Source organism: Asterias rubens, chromosome 11 (genome assembly GCF_902459465.1).
Source record: "Asterias rubens chromosome 11, eAstRub1.3, whole genome shotgun sequence".
In the NCBI taxonomy this organism is placed as follows: domain Eukaryota; kingdom Metazoa; phylum Echinodermata; class Asteroidea; order Forcipulatida; family Asteriidae; genus Asterias; species Asterias rubens.
Window position 1 is genome coordinate 9,455,713 of NC_047072.1, and position 17,142 is coordinate 9,472,854.

The 17,142-nt window shown below is 39.0% G+C and overlaps 1 protein-coding gene across 1 annotated transcript in view; it reads left to right on the top strand.

The window, feature by feature from the left end:
• Positions 1-17,142, top strand: part of LOC117296681 — a 48,045-nt gene that overhangs the window by 16,673 nt on the left and 14,230 nt on the right. Inside the window, exons 8-29 of the mRNA XM_033779711.1 lie at positions 761-895; positions 1,588-1,653; positions 2,416-2,481; positions 2,961-3,163; positions 3,835-3,929; positions 4,899-5,029; positions 5,523-5,726; positions 6,086-6,159; positions 7,534-7,644; positions 8,113-8,283; positions 8,746-8,886; positions 9,718-9,799; positions 10,250-10,389; positions 10,669-11,070; positions 11,602-11,878; positions 12,162-12,288; positions 12,533-12,687; positions 13,097-13,210; positions 14,327-14,461; positions 15,396-15,461; positions 16,075-16,140; positions 16,814-17,019. Coding sequence (XP_033635602.1) covers positions 761-895; positions 1,588-1,653; positions 2,416-2,481; positions 2,961-3,163; positions 3,835-3,929; positions 4,899-5,029; positions 5,523-5,726; positions 6,086-6,159; positions 7,534-7,644; positions 8,113-8,283; positions 8,746-8,886; positions 9,718-9,799; positions 10,250-10,389; positions 10,669-11,070; positions 11,602-11,878; positions 12,162-12,288; positions 12,533-12,687; positions 13,097-13,210; positions 14,327-14,461; positions 15,396-15,461; positions 16,075-16,140; positions 16,814-17,019 — 3,167 coding nt within the window. The remainder of the gene's footprint in view (positions 1-760; positions 896-1,587; positions 1,654-2,415; positions 2,482-2,960; positions 3,164-3,834; positions 3,930-4,898; positions 5,030-5,522; positions 5,727-6,085; positions 6,160-7,533; positions 7,645-8,112; positions 8,284-8,745; positions 8,887-9,717; positions 9,800-10,249; positions 10,390-10,668; positions 11,071-11,601; positions 11,879-12,161; positions 12,289-12,532; positions 12,688-13,096; positions 13,211-14,326; positions 14,462-15,395; positions 15,462-16,074; positions 16,141-16,813; positions 17,020-17,142) is intronic.

Below are 17,142 nucleotides of genomic sequence, written 5' to 3' on the forward strand. Positions count from 1 at the left end.
CTCGGCTAAATCAATCACAAGAACCATCTCTGCCCTCACAGGTCCCCATTTACCCCTGGGTCGAGAGAAGCAATAATGGTTAAGTGTCTTGCTCAGGGACACAAGTGTCACGACCGGGATTCGAACCCACACACTGCTGAACAGAATCAGCAGAGCTTGAATTCGGTGCTCTTAACCGCTCGGCCACGACACCCCACATATTTGTGGTAAATAGTCTGAAAGTGTAAACCCCAGGTCATGTTACACGAGGCAATTATACAGACGGCAAGTTCAAGGCAATCTCAAGAAGAAAGGCCTTCAAATTTCAATGTTTGCATTTTTTTGCTTGGAGAGCGATGACATACACTAGTGCATCATGTAGTTTGAGAAATCTACTCATGTGTTACTAAAGTGGTCCTGTGGCATGCACTGTGGTTGGTTGCCTCCAAGTTGCCTGCAAAAGATGCCTTCCTTGACAAGGCCCTCAGAAACATCATCTGAGACTGAGACCAAGAGGACAATTTGTCCTTCCAATTTTCAAGATGTTCTTTTTCAAACAATCTCACACAAAACCTACCCTACTGGTTTCAGGTTTGTTTTGAAATAATCAGACCATGTTTTGTTAATATGATTATTGTTATTGTTCTCGTTTATTAAAAACATACAAGGCTCCACATACTATTTACGTTTCCAATACGTGTTAAAACTAAATCATTGTTTGACTATTTGCAAGGATTGTTTACCAACATTTTTTAATGCTTGGTTTTTTATTTCATCTCAGTGGGATAAGTTCATTTTGTACGATCTCCATAGAGCCATGGCAACGGATGCTCGGGTCACTTCTCGACCAATCATCAACGAGGTGGAAACACCGGCAGAAATCAACTCCATGTTCGACAGAATATCATACCAGAAGGTCAGCGAAGAAATATTTGGTCAAATGTTAGGGGGAAACAAGGGTGCATAATCAAACATTGAGACCTGCTAAAAGTTAACGTTTGTTTTCTCCACGTGTTAAAGCAACGCATGTGGGGCCAAAGCAAAAAACTTGCACTGTATATTGGGGCCATTATGTCTGAAAGAGTGAGCTGGTATCTACGATGCCTGTAAAGACACTGAATATGTTTGGTAATTGTCAAACACCAGTCTTCTCACTTAATGTATCTCAACATGTGCATAAAATAACAAATCTGAGAAAATTTGAGCTCAATCGGTCGTCGAAGTTGCTAGATAACAATGAAAGAGGAACACCCTTGTCACACGGAGTTGTGTGCTTTGGGATGCTTGATTTCGAAACCTCAAAATTTAATTCTGATGTCTCGAAATCAAATTCTTGGAAAATTACTTCTTTCTCGAAAACTACGTCCCTTCAGGCAGGTCCCCCTGAAGCAGGGGGAGATGTTTCTCACAATATTTCATACTATCAACTCTCCATTACTCGTTACCAAGTAAGGTTTTATGCTAATTATTCTGAGTAACTACATGTACCATTAGTGTCCACTACCTTTAAAACAATAATAACTTAATATTACCACACTTTGAAACAGCAATCATGATCAAGGGAGGTACCTGACTTTGTTGTTTTGATTGTTTTTGTTCTCCTGACAGGGTTCGTCTGTTCTCCGCATGATGAGTACCTTCTTGGGAGATGAAACATTTGTGAAGGGTCTGAAGGTAGGGCACAATGATATTATTTTCTTGATTAACAAATATAAATGTGTGGAAAGAATGATTGATTTTGCTGGGAGTGTTCAGATATTATGCCCTCTTGTGATGGATACTAGTGCAGCTTTGAACATAACAGATAAAAACAGTGTTAAACGAGTGTTTTGTCTCCGTCATTTTAACTATAAAAGACCAGAGAGAGGAACTATTAGTAGAATTTTTACATCACAAAATCGCAATGAATAATTCGCACAGTTGACTTGTGCTGAGCTCCTGCGAAACATTCGCTGTGAAAACAGCCCTGTGACATCAAAATTTGTGTCGCTTTTGCCTTGGCAGGAAGTATGAACCCCACACCTCTCTCATTATGTCCTTATTTGTGTTCTGAGAATCTTAGGAATTCTTGACAGGATTTTCGGGGACGGGGGTTCTCCTCTGTAAAGGAGGGTAGAGTGTGGGAATGTTTTGGGGTGGAGTTCAGACCTACATTCACATGTACCCCTTGAGTCAAACCAACCCAAGCTTACATACGCCTGCAACCGAGGACCTCCTATTGTCCCTCTTTTGTTTATACTCAAACTTTTTTGCAATAGCTCCCGTTGAATTTGTACACGTTTTCAAACTGTGGACTTTTCCCAAACCAGGGACCCTAATGTCCTCTTTTGTTGTAGGGCCCCGGTTTGAATGTGTATACCTACTCATACACATCGGTGTAAGGGTATTAAAAGCCTATTGTATTAACCACATACTATTTTGTATTTCTTAATGCAGTACTATCTGGATGCCAAGCAGTACGGTAATGCAGTCAATAGTGATCTCTGGTTGCATATAGACACGGTATGTTTCAGACATGTCTGAATTGGCGGCTAGGGCTACGGCTACGACTGGATCACTGCACCATCATGCAATGAAGTATAGGACGTCCTCAACAACACCCTTAGCAACAGTCGTAGTCATGGCTGGATAGCCGCAACTTCAGATAGGGCCTCAGTCCATTTTTTTGCCAGTGTCATCATTGTCCGGTACTCTCTGTAAATAAGATGCAGTCAAAATCGTATCTTCCTGGTGTATTAGTGGAAGCGATCACAATCATTTCAGTGACCACAAATAAATTTACGCATGTTTAAAACAATTTTTTAGCAGCCAACAAGGCAGGTTGAGAATTTGTGTTAGATAGCCTGTAGAAGTTTTTCCTAGACAATGTATGCCAGGCTTGCTGTAAGGGATGAGCCATGATCTGGGAATTTCAAGGTATTTAAATATGGGCCTGTTATCGAGTGGTATTGATGATGATGTCTCTTTTTGTTTCTTCACAGGCAATGAAGGAAGACAATATCAATCTTGGAGATGGGATGGACATAGCGACAGTTATGAAAACCTGGATGCATCAGATGGGTTTTCCCGTCATCAAAGTGGAGCGAGACTACACTGGCAATGGTCAGATTACGGCCAGAGTGGAGCAGAAACGCTTCCTGTCTGATCCCACCGCTGACACCAAAACTGACTATGATGACTTAGGGTAAGGATAATAACCTCCGGATAAACCTCCAAATCAATGTGTTCAACCAAACTTAAATTAAAAATTACCCAGTCGGCCCCCCTTGCTGTTTATTACCTCATATTTGATATCAGTGTCTTAAAGACACTGGACACTATTGGTAATCGTCAAAGACCAGTCTTCTCACTTGGTGTATCTAAACATATCTGCATAAAATAACAAACCTGGGAAAATTTGACCTCAACTGGTAGTCGGAGTTGCGAGACAACTATGAAAGAAAAATACACCCTTGTCACACGAAGTTGTGTGCTTTCAGATGCTTGATTTCGAGACCTCAAAATTCTAAATCTGAGGTCTCGAAATCAAATTTGTGGAAAATTACTTCTTTCTCGAAAACTACATCACTTCCGAGGCAGCCATTTCTCACAGTGTGTTATGTTATCAACCTCTCCCCATTACTCGCTACCAATTGAGTTTTTATGCTGATAATTATTTTGAGTATTTACCAATAGTGTCCATTGCCTTTAAGGCGTGTCTAGATCATGGTGGTACAAAATTCAAGCAAGGTCTTTACTTTTAAACTTCGCACAACTGTGCTTGAACCAGCTAGAGGTATGTTGTATAATTCTACATATATGCTTTCGTAGACATTCACTTTTGTATAGTAAGTTGTTTTGTGTTTTTATATGTAGCTATGTGTGGTATGTGCCCTTGACTTACACAACCAGCAATAGTCCTGAATTTGAGTCGCCAGACTCAAAATGGATCAGACCAGAAGATGAATTTGGTAAGTTTGAAATAAGGATATTTAATGTAGGACAATCCAAAGCTCCTTTGACCTTCTGATCTGTTTGGTGATAATGGTAATGAAATCTTATAAAGCACACTCCCCCAATAAGCTGCTGGAACAAAAATAAACACTTTTAGGACAAGTTTTGGTGTTTACGCATTATGAGCACTATCCATGTAAACACCCTAGGGCTTACAAGGTTCAGCAGTGCACCTGACAGTCAATGCCAGACACCAGAGCAAACCCCTTCTCTTAGCGATAAGTGTGACTATGTTTTTTAGGTGCATTACACAAAACTCAGGACCAACACTTTATGTCCTATTCTATGGAGCTATAAAGGTTAGGTGTCTTGCTTAAAGACATCTGTGTCAAGATTGGAACTCTGTTAATGCTGGTAATGGGCAAATAAAAAGTGGTCAAAGCATTTGTTACTTACTCTCAGATTTAGAAGGGAAAAATGGTATTTAAAATCAAAACTGGCTGATCTTAAAGGCATGGGCTGATCTTAAAGGCAGTGGACACTATTGGTAATTACTCAAAATAATTATTAGCTTAAAACCTTACTTGGTACAGGTAATGGGGAGAGGTTGATAGTATAAAACAATGTGAGAACCGGCTCCCTCTGAAGTAACAAAGTTTTTGAGAAAGAAGTAATTTTCAACGAATTTGATTTTGAGACCTCAGAACTAGATTTTGAGGTCTCAAAATCAAGCATCTGAAAGCACACAACCTCTTGGTAGTACTAGGGTGTTTTTTTCATTCAGTATTATCTCGCAACTTTGACGACCAATTGAGCTCAAACTTTCACAGGTTTGTTACATTATACACAAAGTGAGAAGACTGGTCTTTGACAATTACCAATGGTGTCCAGTGTCTGTCTTTAAGGCTTCTTTTATAATAAACATGTTTTAGTTGTGTGTGCTTTAAAGTTATCCACGAATCTGTGTAAAAACTTCTTTCCAACAGTTTCCATAGAGACACCCGGGAGCAACACTGATTGGTTGCTGCTGAACATCGATCAGAAAGGAATCTACAGAGTCAACTACGATGATCAGAATTGGGAGTTGATTAAAGCTCAGCTCGAATCAAATCACAAGGTGAGTTTCCAAAACAAGTCAGCTCCGCCATCCCTTTATTCCAGTTGTCATTTTTCAATTAATTTGCCTGGGCAGTCAGCATGAAAGTGAGCCCACTGTCTGGATAGGGATTTACATGGACATAACAGGTATGAGTTGCTGTATGAAAAAGGATGTTTTATTATGTTAAATTAGGTTGCCTGGGGCAATCAGCAGCCTCTCTGGTTTGTGCATAATCTAATAAGCCCATTGTTTGGAAAAGGAATTTAACAAAGATATAAGGTGTGAGTTGCTGCAGGAAAAAGGATGTGTTATTCTGTCCTCTTTCCTTTATAAGGAATTACATGTAAATAACAGGTGTGAGTTGCTGTATGAAAAAGGATGTTTAATTCTGGCCCCCCATTATAGGGAGTTACATGGAGATAACAGGCTGTGATCTGTTGTATGAAAAAGGATGTTTCATTCATTTTGATGGAGCTTTCCTGTAATGTTTTTTTTCCCTACTGTTTTTAAGGCAATATCCACAGCTAGTCGAGCGTCTCTGATCAGCGATGCCTTCAGTTTGGCTGAAGCCTCTGAGATCAGTCAAAGTAAAGCCTTTGACATGACCACCTACCTGAAGGAAGAGAGAGACTTTGTGCCCTGGTATGCTGTAGACGGTGCCCTGAGTAACACTGAGAAAAACTTGCAACGAAAAGGGGCATTTGGCAACTTCCAGGTCAGACAAAAAGCAACAATCTACAAACTTTTCATTTTAAAAACTTTAAGAGAATCTTATGTTAAATTATCTTCCCCAGGCGATGATTTTCATTTTGCATCGGGATCAAACATAATTGTTTTTGTTTTAACCTGTGCTGGAAGGTTGGTACGTTTCCTTTGGTCTGGGCACTTTTGGATATAGTAGAAAGCAGTGTTTTTTTAATTTGTGGTTGGGAAGTTATTCTCAAAGTCACATAAGTATGCCTGGAAATATATATTTTTTTATTTCATGACAGAACTGGGTCGGCTAGTGTTGGTTATTTTCCCTCTAGAGTTTCCCGGAACATAACATTATTTCAATTCTGTAATTCATTTCAGAAATATATGAGGGGCCAGGTTACTCCTATGTACGAGTTTGTTGGATGGGAAAACACTGGGGACCATCTCACAAGGTTAGTACCCGGTAAAGTCTCAAAGGTTGTCTATATTTTTCTATCAGGCGTTGGATGAGATAACAATAAAAATGGTCCTCATTTGGATTTGAACCCATGACCCCTGATGCTCTACCAACTGCTCTATGAGGCACAGCCGTATACTCCCTCATGTTTTCCTAAAAATTATCAAACAGCGGAAAAACCAAATGGTCCTATGAAATAAAATTGTACATGAATCACCCATTACAAGCAAACCCTAGTTTGCCTATGATGAACCTTGGGTTCGTAATCGTTTGGGAATGAGCAGTTTTCACAAAGATGTTTCACATCAGATCAAATGTTCCTGGGATATGATGTGGTTTAGAGTGTCACTACCTGGGAGTTTGCCGACACAAATATTATTGGCAACATTTCTGAGGTTCTTGTTCAAAATGCGAAGTTTTGGGAAACAGTGTTAGATGATGACATAGATACATTTTTGTGTCATGAAAATCGGCCAAATTTATCTTGAGAAATCGAATCATACTTTTTCTCTGACACCAGGGATCAATTTCATAGAGCTGCTTAAGCAAAACAAATTCTTAAGCACGAAAACAGCATGCTTATTTTACACACGTTACTGATAGCCAAAATTCAATGCCATATACATTGCTTGGGACTGGTATTTAGCTATTGTTTACTTAGCATAACAATTGAGTGGAGTTGATTTACTAAGCAAGGATTTTTTTGCTTAAGCAAATTATATGCTTAAGCAGCTTTATGAAATTGGGCCCCGGAGTAGGCTAGTGGGTCAATATCACTGGTCTTGGGGAATTGGGTTCCAGGGTGAATATTTATAAAACACTTCTATTTTACTGATAACAGCTGGTAAGGATTACAGTAAAACCAATGAGTAGACTTCAGAGTCTTTGTTTAAAGGATCTGGGTACTATTTCAAAATGTCCACAGATTTACATTAAACTTACAGGGTTTGAAGATAATGATAGTGGAAAGCTTCCCTTCAAATATTACCAACTAAGGTTGTGTGTTTTGAGAAATGAGTAACACAAGTCACAAAATAGTTATGAGACCAAAATTATTTTAGCATGTAAAATCCCCTTAACCAGTTATGATATTCTACCAAAACCATAGCATACTGGTTAATACGTTTTTACATGCTAAAACTGAGACGGAAATTATTACTTTTATTCATTTCTCAAAAACTACAGCACCTCAGTAAGTAAAATTTCAAGGGAAGCTTTCTACTATCATAATCTTCAAACTGTGTAAGTTTAATGTACATCTGTGGACATTGTTTTTTTGTTAGGAAAAAGTACATATGGGAAATTCACATTTTGAAATTCTCTGAGCTAAAAAAAACCTAATGCTTATGCTGTCTTGCTTACTTCTCAGGATGAGTCGTGGAGGTGCAGTCAGTATGGCTTGTCGCTATGGTAACGAGGATTGCATCGAGACATCTGTCAATTATTACTCCCAGTGGATGACAAATCAAGATGAAATTGTGTAAGTATCATGTCATTAACACATACACTTGCATTTATATAGTTGAAGCTACTCAAGCCAAAGTCGACTCAAGAAGTTGTGAACGTGGGTTTGTGCAATGCTAGGAATTGTTTGTACCATTTAGGGCAATCCTAGGCAGCACGAACAGCCTGATCATGTTGTAGGTTGATGGCGTTGAGGTCGTCTATAACCAGTGATATGTAGGTGCAGCGCAGGCTTTCAACCTGTCGAAAGGGTTCAGATGGTTGCATGTCGAACTCACCCGTAAAAAGCTAATTGCGTGTACTCTTGGCCAAGAGGATAAGAGCACCAGACTTGAGCTCAGGGCCTAATTTCAGTTTGAGTCCTGGTTTTAACCCTCGTTTAATTGGTACTTGCTTCTCAGGAAGATATGATTTTTTTTCTCCTCTTTTTTTTTCAGCAGTCTCATTAAAACAAATTCTTCCTCTTCTTCCTCTTCTTCTCCAGTGTGCATCCAGATATGCAAGCTACCGCATACTGCTCAGCTATCGCAGCAGGTGGACAGGACGAATGGAACTTTGCTTTTGATGTCTACACAGGTGCCAATACCCCGGCATCAGTCAAGGCCAGGTTGCTTACGGCCATGGCATGCAGTAAAAAACCATGGATACTCAACACGTAAGAGTAAAAATATAACAAGAAATAAAACCAGAGATTTACCACCAGACAGTAGACATGGTGGTTTAGTCATCTTGGTAAACTCTCCCCCATCAGCAGAAATGTCTCTGAAAAAAGGGTGTAAATTTTCTGATAACGAAGTGTCTCCCTGGCTATGTTGCCAGCTCTGTAACACTAGTGACATGCTGGCAAAATGCCAGCTATAACACCTGATGACCAATCAAGCTTCTCTCTAGGTGATCCTGCTGGCAAGTTTTAGTGTCGGAAAGCATACCTACATACTTCATTCGGAATATTGACTTATGAAAAAGGTGATGGAAGTTTTTGAAGTAGCTGAATGAAATTGATCCCTGTTCCCACTATCTAATATTAAGATTTGTCTATGCTTTAGCAAGTGTGCATACTCTGAAGCAGCAAATTCCATGAATCATGACACAAGGTTTCTTGTTGTTTCTCTTTCAGGTATCTGAGTTACATCCTTGACACCAGCATCATCCGGGCTCAGGATGCAGCGGATGTTATTACAGCCGTGGCTGGTAACCCGGTAGGGCTCCCTCTAGCATGGGACTTCTTCAGGGGCAATTGGGAATTCTTCAGAACAGGGTAGGTTTGCCGATGGACTCGTCCCCTCTCGTTGTCCGCAAGGATAAAGGATAAAGACGGGCACTGGTCTAACATGTTCCTCTGTTTATAAAGTTAAATATGTTTATCTATCCTGTTATTGGCGCTAGCTCTGTATGGATGTTAACTAAAATAAATAAATAAAATTTTAGTGGATAATCTTGCAGTGAAGTTAGCTTCCAATGTCTGCGTTATGTCGGTCTGGTCCGAAAAGGACGCAATTTGTCAGCTACAACGACAGCAGTTAACTGTACTCTTTATCGTCTGCTGTTGCATGTGCATAATATTTTTACGTATCCAATGCAATGTGTGTACACGTATGAATGGATGAGAGGTCAAACATTCCCCTGTCAGGTTCCTTCCAGGTGTTCATAGGCTGGTCTGCCATTATTCACGAGTCTCGAATCGCCGCTTGATCATTGACCATCCACAAGTTTATAACGCATGCCAACGAAGTTTTTTTTTGTGTTTCCACATTGGAAGTCAACTATGATTAAGATTTTTAACGGAGGGAGCTGCCAAAGACCAGTATTCTCGCTTGCTGTGTTCCTACATATGCATAAAATAACAAACCTGTGAAAATTTGGGCTCAATTCTCAGATTTAAACTGTTGGTGAAAATTACATCTTTCTCTTAAATGAAACTTCAATACTTCAAAGGGGTCGTTTCTAATAATAATTTTTAATATCAACAGCTCTCCAGTTGTCTTACCAAGTAACTTTTTGTGCTCGTCGATTTTCGGAGTAATTACCAAAAGTATAGCCTCCCTTTAAAATCACGTCATCACTTTCTTTCTGTCATTCTTCTCTGCAGGTATGGTGATACCGTTTTCCTTCTTGATAGTATCATCAGCGGAATCACATCTTATTTTAATACACCATTTGAGCTGGAATCGGTAAGAATGTTTTTATGTGTGTATTGTAGATTTTAAATCAGTTCAAACAAACTTTTTCAAAAGTCAACACAAAATTTGCCATTTTTGGGTAGGGTATCAAAGATTTAAAGGGTTTATTGAGAACAATCTTTCTCCATGTCATTAAAAAAATAACAGTAAGCCATTGGGAAATATCATATGCACTTAGGTAATGTTATACATGGGACCAATTTCACAGATGCTTAAGGCACAAAATGAGCAATTAACTGAATAAAATTATGCTTGGCCAGAATAATACAAGTCAAAAGTACCAATCCACATGGACCATCTGACAAAGTTAGTAAGAAACAAGTCGCCTGTATCGAAAACGAGAAAATGACTCAAAAGAATTAAATGAATTTTATGAATTAAAATCTTTGAAGTAGTTAAATTCAATGGTTAGCCACAAATATCTGTCTCTTGCTTTGACAGTTGGAGAGGTTCATGGCAGACAACCCCGATCAAGGGACCGGGGCGAGAGCTTTTACTGAAGCCGTTGCGGTGGTCAAGGGTAACATCCGATGGATTGAACAGAACTATGAAGATGTTGATCAATGGCTCCAGGCTGCTGTGTAAGTATCACACATTTCAGTATTTCCCCTTTACTACTTATCTTTAAGAAGCTGCTAAAGGTTCCAGGAGTGGGGTACAGTAGTTAGGGTGATACCACCAACAAAGGGCTAGATAGCTTTGTTTGTCGAGGGCCAATGCGTTAATCCTGAAGTCTTTGGTTCAAATCCTGCTCTTGTCCGTTTTGAGGATGCAGCTTGAGGCGGCGTTGACGGCGCTTCAAAGGTAACTTCAAGAGAGGCAAGCTTCTCATTTTGTATTTATTTTTTATATTTTTGCAGGACTGAGACGAAGGCCTGGATGGACATTCGTCTCCCACACACCTTGATGCCCGAACACTACGACCTGATGGTCAGAACCGACCTAACAAACTTTGTCTTCAGTGGCTCCATCAAAATTCTCATCCATTGCGACATGAAGACGGACGTCATCTTGGTCCACAGTAAATACCTCAACATCACCGAGGGTGTGACGACGTTAGTGCACGCTGACGGCGGTAAGGCCCCCACAATATCCAAGGAACCCTGGCTCTACAAGGAGAATGAATTTCTGGTGGTTGAGCTTAATTCTTACTTGACTCCTGGGGAGAAGTACAATCTGTATTTGGAGTTTGTCGGTCCGCTAGATGAACGCTTGTCTGGCTTCTACCGAAGTTCATACACTACAAAACTGGGGGAGGAAAGGTGAGATTTTTACACAATTTATTTCAACATTTTATTGGTTTGGGCTGATCAAGATCTAGGAAAACATGTCAAATAGATGCATATTTGTATTTATATGAAAGATGACGCTGAACTACTAAGATTGTCAGGTTTTTTTCTCTTGTACTTTAGTAGAGAAGCTTCTGGTTAGGATTTCTCTATTATGCAGCCGTTCTGTTTTTAGAGAATCGTAAATATATTTATCAAATAGACAGAAACCACTCATTTGCAAGACCAATCCTTATTGGTCAGCCTTGTTACTCAAGCCAAAACAAACTTAAGTAAGCCTTGCTCTCATTGGATGCCTGAATATCCTTAGCTTCACGGACCACTCATCAATGTGAACTGTAACATACACAACACACAAAAGTGTAAAAGTCTTAGTGGAAAAACCTAGACTAGATAACTAGGCTTCCCTTGACTCACAGGAGCTAATCCAGGACCCATTTTTATGAGGGAGTAATGTGCCGAGTATATGAATTATTGTGACAAAATGATGGGTTTTAATTGCAGACACTTGGCAAACACCTTCTTTGACCCGATCTACGCTCGTTTTGCCTTCCCTTGTTTTGACGAACCGGACATGAAAGCAACATTCACCATCACCCTGGAGAATGAGCCCATGTACCACGCCCTCGCCAACACTCCCCAGGTCGGAGACGATGAAGTACTCAGTGATGGATGGATCAGAGCTACGTTTGAAGAAACCGTCAAGATGCCGACGTACCTCGTGTGCTATGTCATCAGTGATTTCAAGGCCAAGTTTACAACCACAGCAAATGGTGTTAAGGTGAGTGAAAGACCATGCCAGAACTTTTTGGTTTCGCAACTTCATCTCTGGGTCCTACAGTTTTTCCTCCCGCCAGAAAAATTAAACACTTTTGATCTCAGGTTGTGCTCCGCGGTCATACATGTGCATGGGTCGATGTGAGTGGCTGCCAAAAGTGGCCTTTGTGCCTGTCATGCCTGTCATGCCTGTGGCTCAAACATGTTGTACATGTAGCTGCGTCCTTTGCACCTTAGCCTTCAAAATTATAATAATTATTATTATTGTTATTATTATATAACTACAGTTTGGTGTATGGGCTCAAGAAGATTTCATCAACCAGACTGACTATGCATTGGAGAAGGGAGCGGCCATCTTGGATTACTTTGACAACCTGTACGGGTTGGACATTAAGTATCCATTGGCTAAACTGGGTAGGTTTCTGTCTTATTTTAAGAGAGAATTATGGAAAAGCTCCAATAAAGTAAGAGTCCTGAATAATACATCCATTTCATCTTTAGCTCACACCTGTTATCTCCATGTAATTCCTTTTGAAACAGCAGACTCTACCATTCTACAATTCTTATCTTTCAACTGTGTAAATCTGTGGACGCTTCTGTTTTGTGTTGTAAAAAAAGTACCCAAAGATAACTGTTTTATTTTATTTTATTTTCCTAGACATGGTTGCTCTGCCGGCTTTTTCTGCTGGTGCCATGGAAAACTGGGGTCTCGTCACGTACCGGGAAAGCACCCTCTTGTATGAAGAAGGCGTATCAACTGCCAGTCGGCAACAGCGAGTGTGTACTATTATTGCTCACGAGCTAGCACATCAGGTGAGTGTCGAAGGAGTAGGACATCCTCTTTCGGAAACCATGGCTTTTTGTTTGGACTCAGTCTGCCTCAGGCTCTTGATGATTGTTTGAGGACCTGTACAGAAAAACAATAAGTGAAAGATGAATTTCAAGCAAGCAAATTAAAAATGAGCAGCTTCAAACAGATGAATTTTTTACAGAGACTTAAAACATTGTTAAGAATAAGGCTGAAACATATTATTAAAGTAACTTTAAAGCATAAAAATCAACAAAGTATATCTGAGAAATAATGTCAGAAACTGTAGGTCTTTCTCCCTGCTCTTCAGCATTTGTGTTATTTGACACCAGCAGTTTAGTTGAGGATCACTTTAGGATCACGTAATTTTTGTTCTTTTTTGTAAATTGATCATGAACAATTACGCCCTTGCAGTGGTTTGGTAATCTTGTTACGATGAAGTGGTGGGACCAACTCTGGTTGAATGAGGGAATTACAAGCTACATGGAATACGTCGGCACGGCTGAAGTTGAACAGGACTGGGCAATGGTAAGACAAACATATTACAGGAAAGCTCAAAATTAATACATCCTTTCATCATTACCAACTCACACCTGTTATCAACATGTATTCCCCTTTCCATGTAATCCCTATTCTTTGAATTGGATCATGTATAAGCCAGTAGGGCCACTGACCGCCCCAGGCAGATTTACTGCTTATCTGTTAAGTTTAAAGTTTAATGATCCAAGTAATATAACTCACTCTACAGGATGTGAGTTGTTGTAACCAAAAGTTCTTTAAAGGCAGTGGACACTATTGTAATTACTCAAAATAATTATTAGCATAACACCTTTCTTGGTATTGAGTAATGGGGAGAGGTTGATAGTATAAAACATTGTGAGAAACGGCTCCCTCTGAAGTAATGTAGTTTTTGAGAAAAAAGTAATTTTCCACAAATTTGATTTCAAGACCTCAGATTTAGAATTTGAGGTCTCGAAATCAAGCATCTGAAAGCACACAACCTCGTGTGACCATGGTGCGACAAGGGTGCTTTTTTCTTTCATTAATATCTCGCAACTTCGACCAACGATTAAGCTCAAATTTTCACAGGTTTGTTATTTTATGCATGTGTTGAGATACACCAAGTGAGAAGACTGGTCTATGACAATTACCAAAGGTGTCCAGTGTCATTAATGGAGCTTTCCCAAAACGCAATTTGAGAATGTTTTCTTTTCAAGTTGGGTTTCCTTAGGTTTAAACAAATTTGTTTTAAAAAATCGTTTTTAATTTCCAGGTCATGTGTTTCAGGTTTTTTTTTTTCAAATGTTTTTATGCTAATTTTAGTCTCGCATTTTTTTTCCATTCTTGTCTCTTTAATTCTTTGTATTTCTTAATTTGTGGTGAAAACATCAGACTGGTTTTGTATTCTTATTCTATTCTACTTTTAAAAAACTTCTGGGGGGAGGAGACTGGGTATTAAGGTTTATTTAAGCAGTGAGTTTAAGTCGGATTCATAATTTTGCATGGTGGCAATAATTGACCGTTGGTGCACTGCCTGTTTAACTTTTGTATGGGCCACAACACAGAAAGTGATTTCATATACAGGGTGATGATTCGCTAGACAGTGAAATCTAATCAATTTTGTTAAATTTTTTAATTATGAAGTGGGACAAGTTTGTTGTGTATGATCTGAAGAGTGCAATGGGGGTTGATGACGAGGTGGGATCCAGACCTATCGTTTCTCCGGCAAACACACCAGAGGAGATTGACGGCATGTTTGACACCATCACGTACCAAAAGGTAATTATACACACAATCATCGAGCGGAGTCACTTAACTCGAAAAAACCAAGCAAGCAGCGCGCAGTGTGTGTTAAAATAACAAAATGTTCTTATTTAGCGCATTTCAGGACCGAAGGAGCTCTCAAAGTGCTTAACAAATCAGTTTATAAACAACAGTCTGTAGTGTGTGATGAAAGAGCAGTCTTTTGGAAATTGCTCTCAAATATGTAGGTTTTCAGGCAGTTCTGAACTGATTCCAGTTTGTATGCATGAAATGCATGGTTACTTCTGCCGTAAGGTGGGAAGCAGCCATAATAACAACAGTTATATTTAGTATGCTCTCAAAAGTACACTACACACCGTTTTCACAAAATAATTGTACATAACATACAACCCATTTGCATTACATGTACCACGTTACATAGGCTTGGAAGTGTAGAAATGATTCTTAAAAAATTCTTCAATACTATGGAAAACTGCTATACTTCTAACCAAGTATTTTTTTATTACATGGGATTTGAGGCATTGCATGTGAGGTATCAACATTGGTTTGCGGTAACACCATACTTGCCAGGTAGATTTTTTTTTCTTTAGAGAACTGTCATCATGGGAGTCAGTTTTCGGATTTTTGGGAGACTTCTCAGCACTGAAATGGACTGTCCTGCTTTTTATTGCCAGTAATTTTAAGAGTGATCACCAATTTAGAAGATTTCCTATTTCTGCTTAGCAGATTTCCAGTTTCTGCTTAGCAGATTTACTATTTCTGCTTAGCAGATTTCCAATTTCTGCTTAGCAGATTTCAAATCTGCTTAGCGCAGATTTCAAATTTCTGCTTAGCAGATTTTCAATTTCTGCTTAGCAGATTTCCAATTTCTGCTTAGCAGATTTCCAATTTCTGCTGATTCAATTCTACACCTTCCCAATAACCCTTTGCATTAACTCTTTATACCCAGGGTGCATCTGTTACCCGCATGATGAACAACTTCCTCGGTGAAAGCACATTTTTAAAAGGAATTAAGGTAAAGAAACAATAGTAATAACCTTTGAGATGTTGAATGCACTTCGTGCGTGCATTATCGCATGATAAAATCACTCAGTGAAATCTGGATTTGTACTCGGCTTTGTTTCGTAAAATGGAGTAGTCCAGATTTTACCTGTTGATTTAATATTCTGCATATCCGTATGGACTGTAAAGAGGGTAAACCTGTTTCAGCCCCAGGAGTAGGTGGCAACGGCCCCCTTGACAATAGCCTCAGGTGACTTAAATAACAAAAAATTTAAAAAGTAAGAAAAAAGATTTGCAATCATGCACTCAAATGTTAGCAATATTTGTATAATATGTATATGCACAGGTGCCAATAGCTGAGTTTTGTAAAACACCTTTTAGGTTTGGAATAAAAAAATATCAAAAAATATCATTAACAGTGTCTAGGTTTAACCAATGGGAGACACTAGATGGCTGAAAACTTACTAACCTGATGGCTAAATTTCTTAAAACTGTTAAGCATAAAATATAAGCGAATAATTTATGGAACGTCGGATTAATTGTGACAAGATTGCTACCACTTAGCATCTAAAAAATCACAACTTCACACTATTTACTTTTAGATTGGTTTGTTTACAACCTTTTAGAATTATTTGGTAGCGAGACAATACGACACAGCAGAGAACAGTGATCTATGGTTCCACTTACAAGCGGTAAGATTCTAATCACCAAATTGCTTGCCTGGAGTTGTATTTGTAACTGGCCACTTAGAATAGTCAATAATTATTTAACTTCACTTTTTGCCTTTCTCTAAATTTTTGGTGGGTGTTTTTTTTAATTTATTATATGTATATTAGATGTTATGTTAACAAACAAGAAGGAAGAAGAAAAAAACCATTTGGCCAAGATCAACAATTTTGTTCTTGATTAAACTAAAAGTTCTTTTAAGCCCGGAAAAGCCATTTAAAACAACTGATGATGGAGACCTTTGATCTAAAGTACCTGGTTCATTTGAGGCATTACCTTTTTTTTGTTCTTCAAAATTGACAAATAGAAATTTTGGGGTGCGTGAGCAAGTCAAAAACAATCTCTACTTCTAAAACAAAACAACAATTCTGTTTTATAATATTTGTTATATATTTTTGTTTTTTTAAATTTGTACAATCTATAAGAAGCGTACTACATCTCAGATTCAAATTTTGGGGCATAAAAATTGATAAATTTTTAAATAGCCCTACTACTTTGAGGTGAAGTGTTTCTTTAAATGCTTTCGAAACCTGCTGTAGGCTTCTAACCAATAGTTTTTATTGCCATAAGTTTTAAGAGTGATAACCAAAGGTAAACCTTCCCTTTAAAATCCTGGTATGCTGCTCTCCCTTCCTACAGGCAGCCGATGAGGATGGCATTGATTTCGGGGATGGCATTACCATGGAAACCATTATGAAACCATGGGTGCGTCAGTCGGGTTTCCCTGTCGTCACGGTGACAAGACGCTACACCGGTGAGGAGAAGATCACCATCTTGGCCTCCCAGAAGAGATTCCTTGCAGATCCTGCATTAGATACCCCGTCCTCAAAATATGAAGATTTCGGGTGAGTTTAATTGGATTTGGGGGGGAAGTGTTGCAACCTGAAAAGCTGTTGCAACCTACTTGCCAACCCAGGTTAAATACTCACTGTATTTTATTGTAATAAGATAAATACCGCATTTAAAGG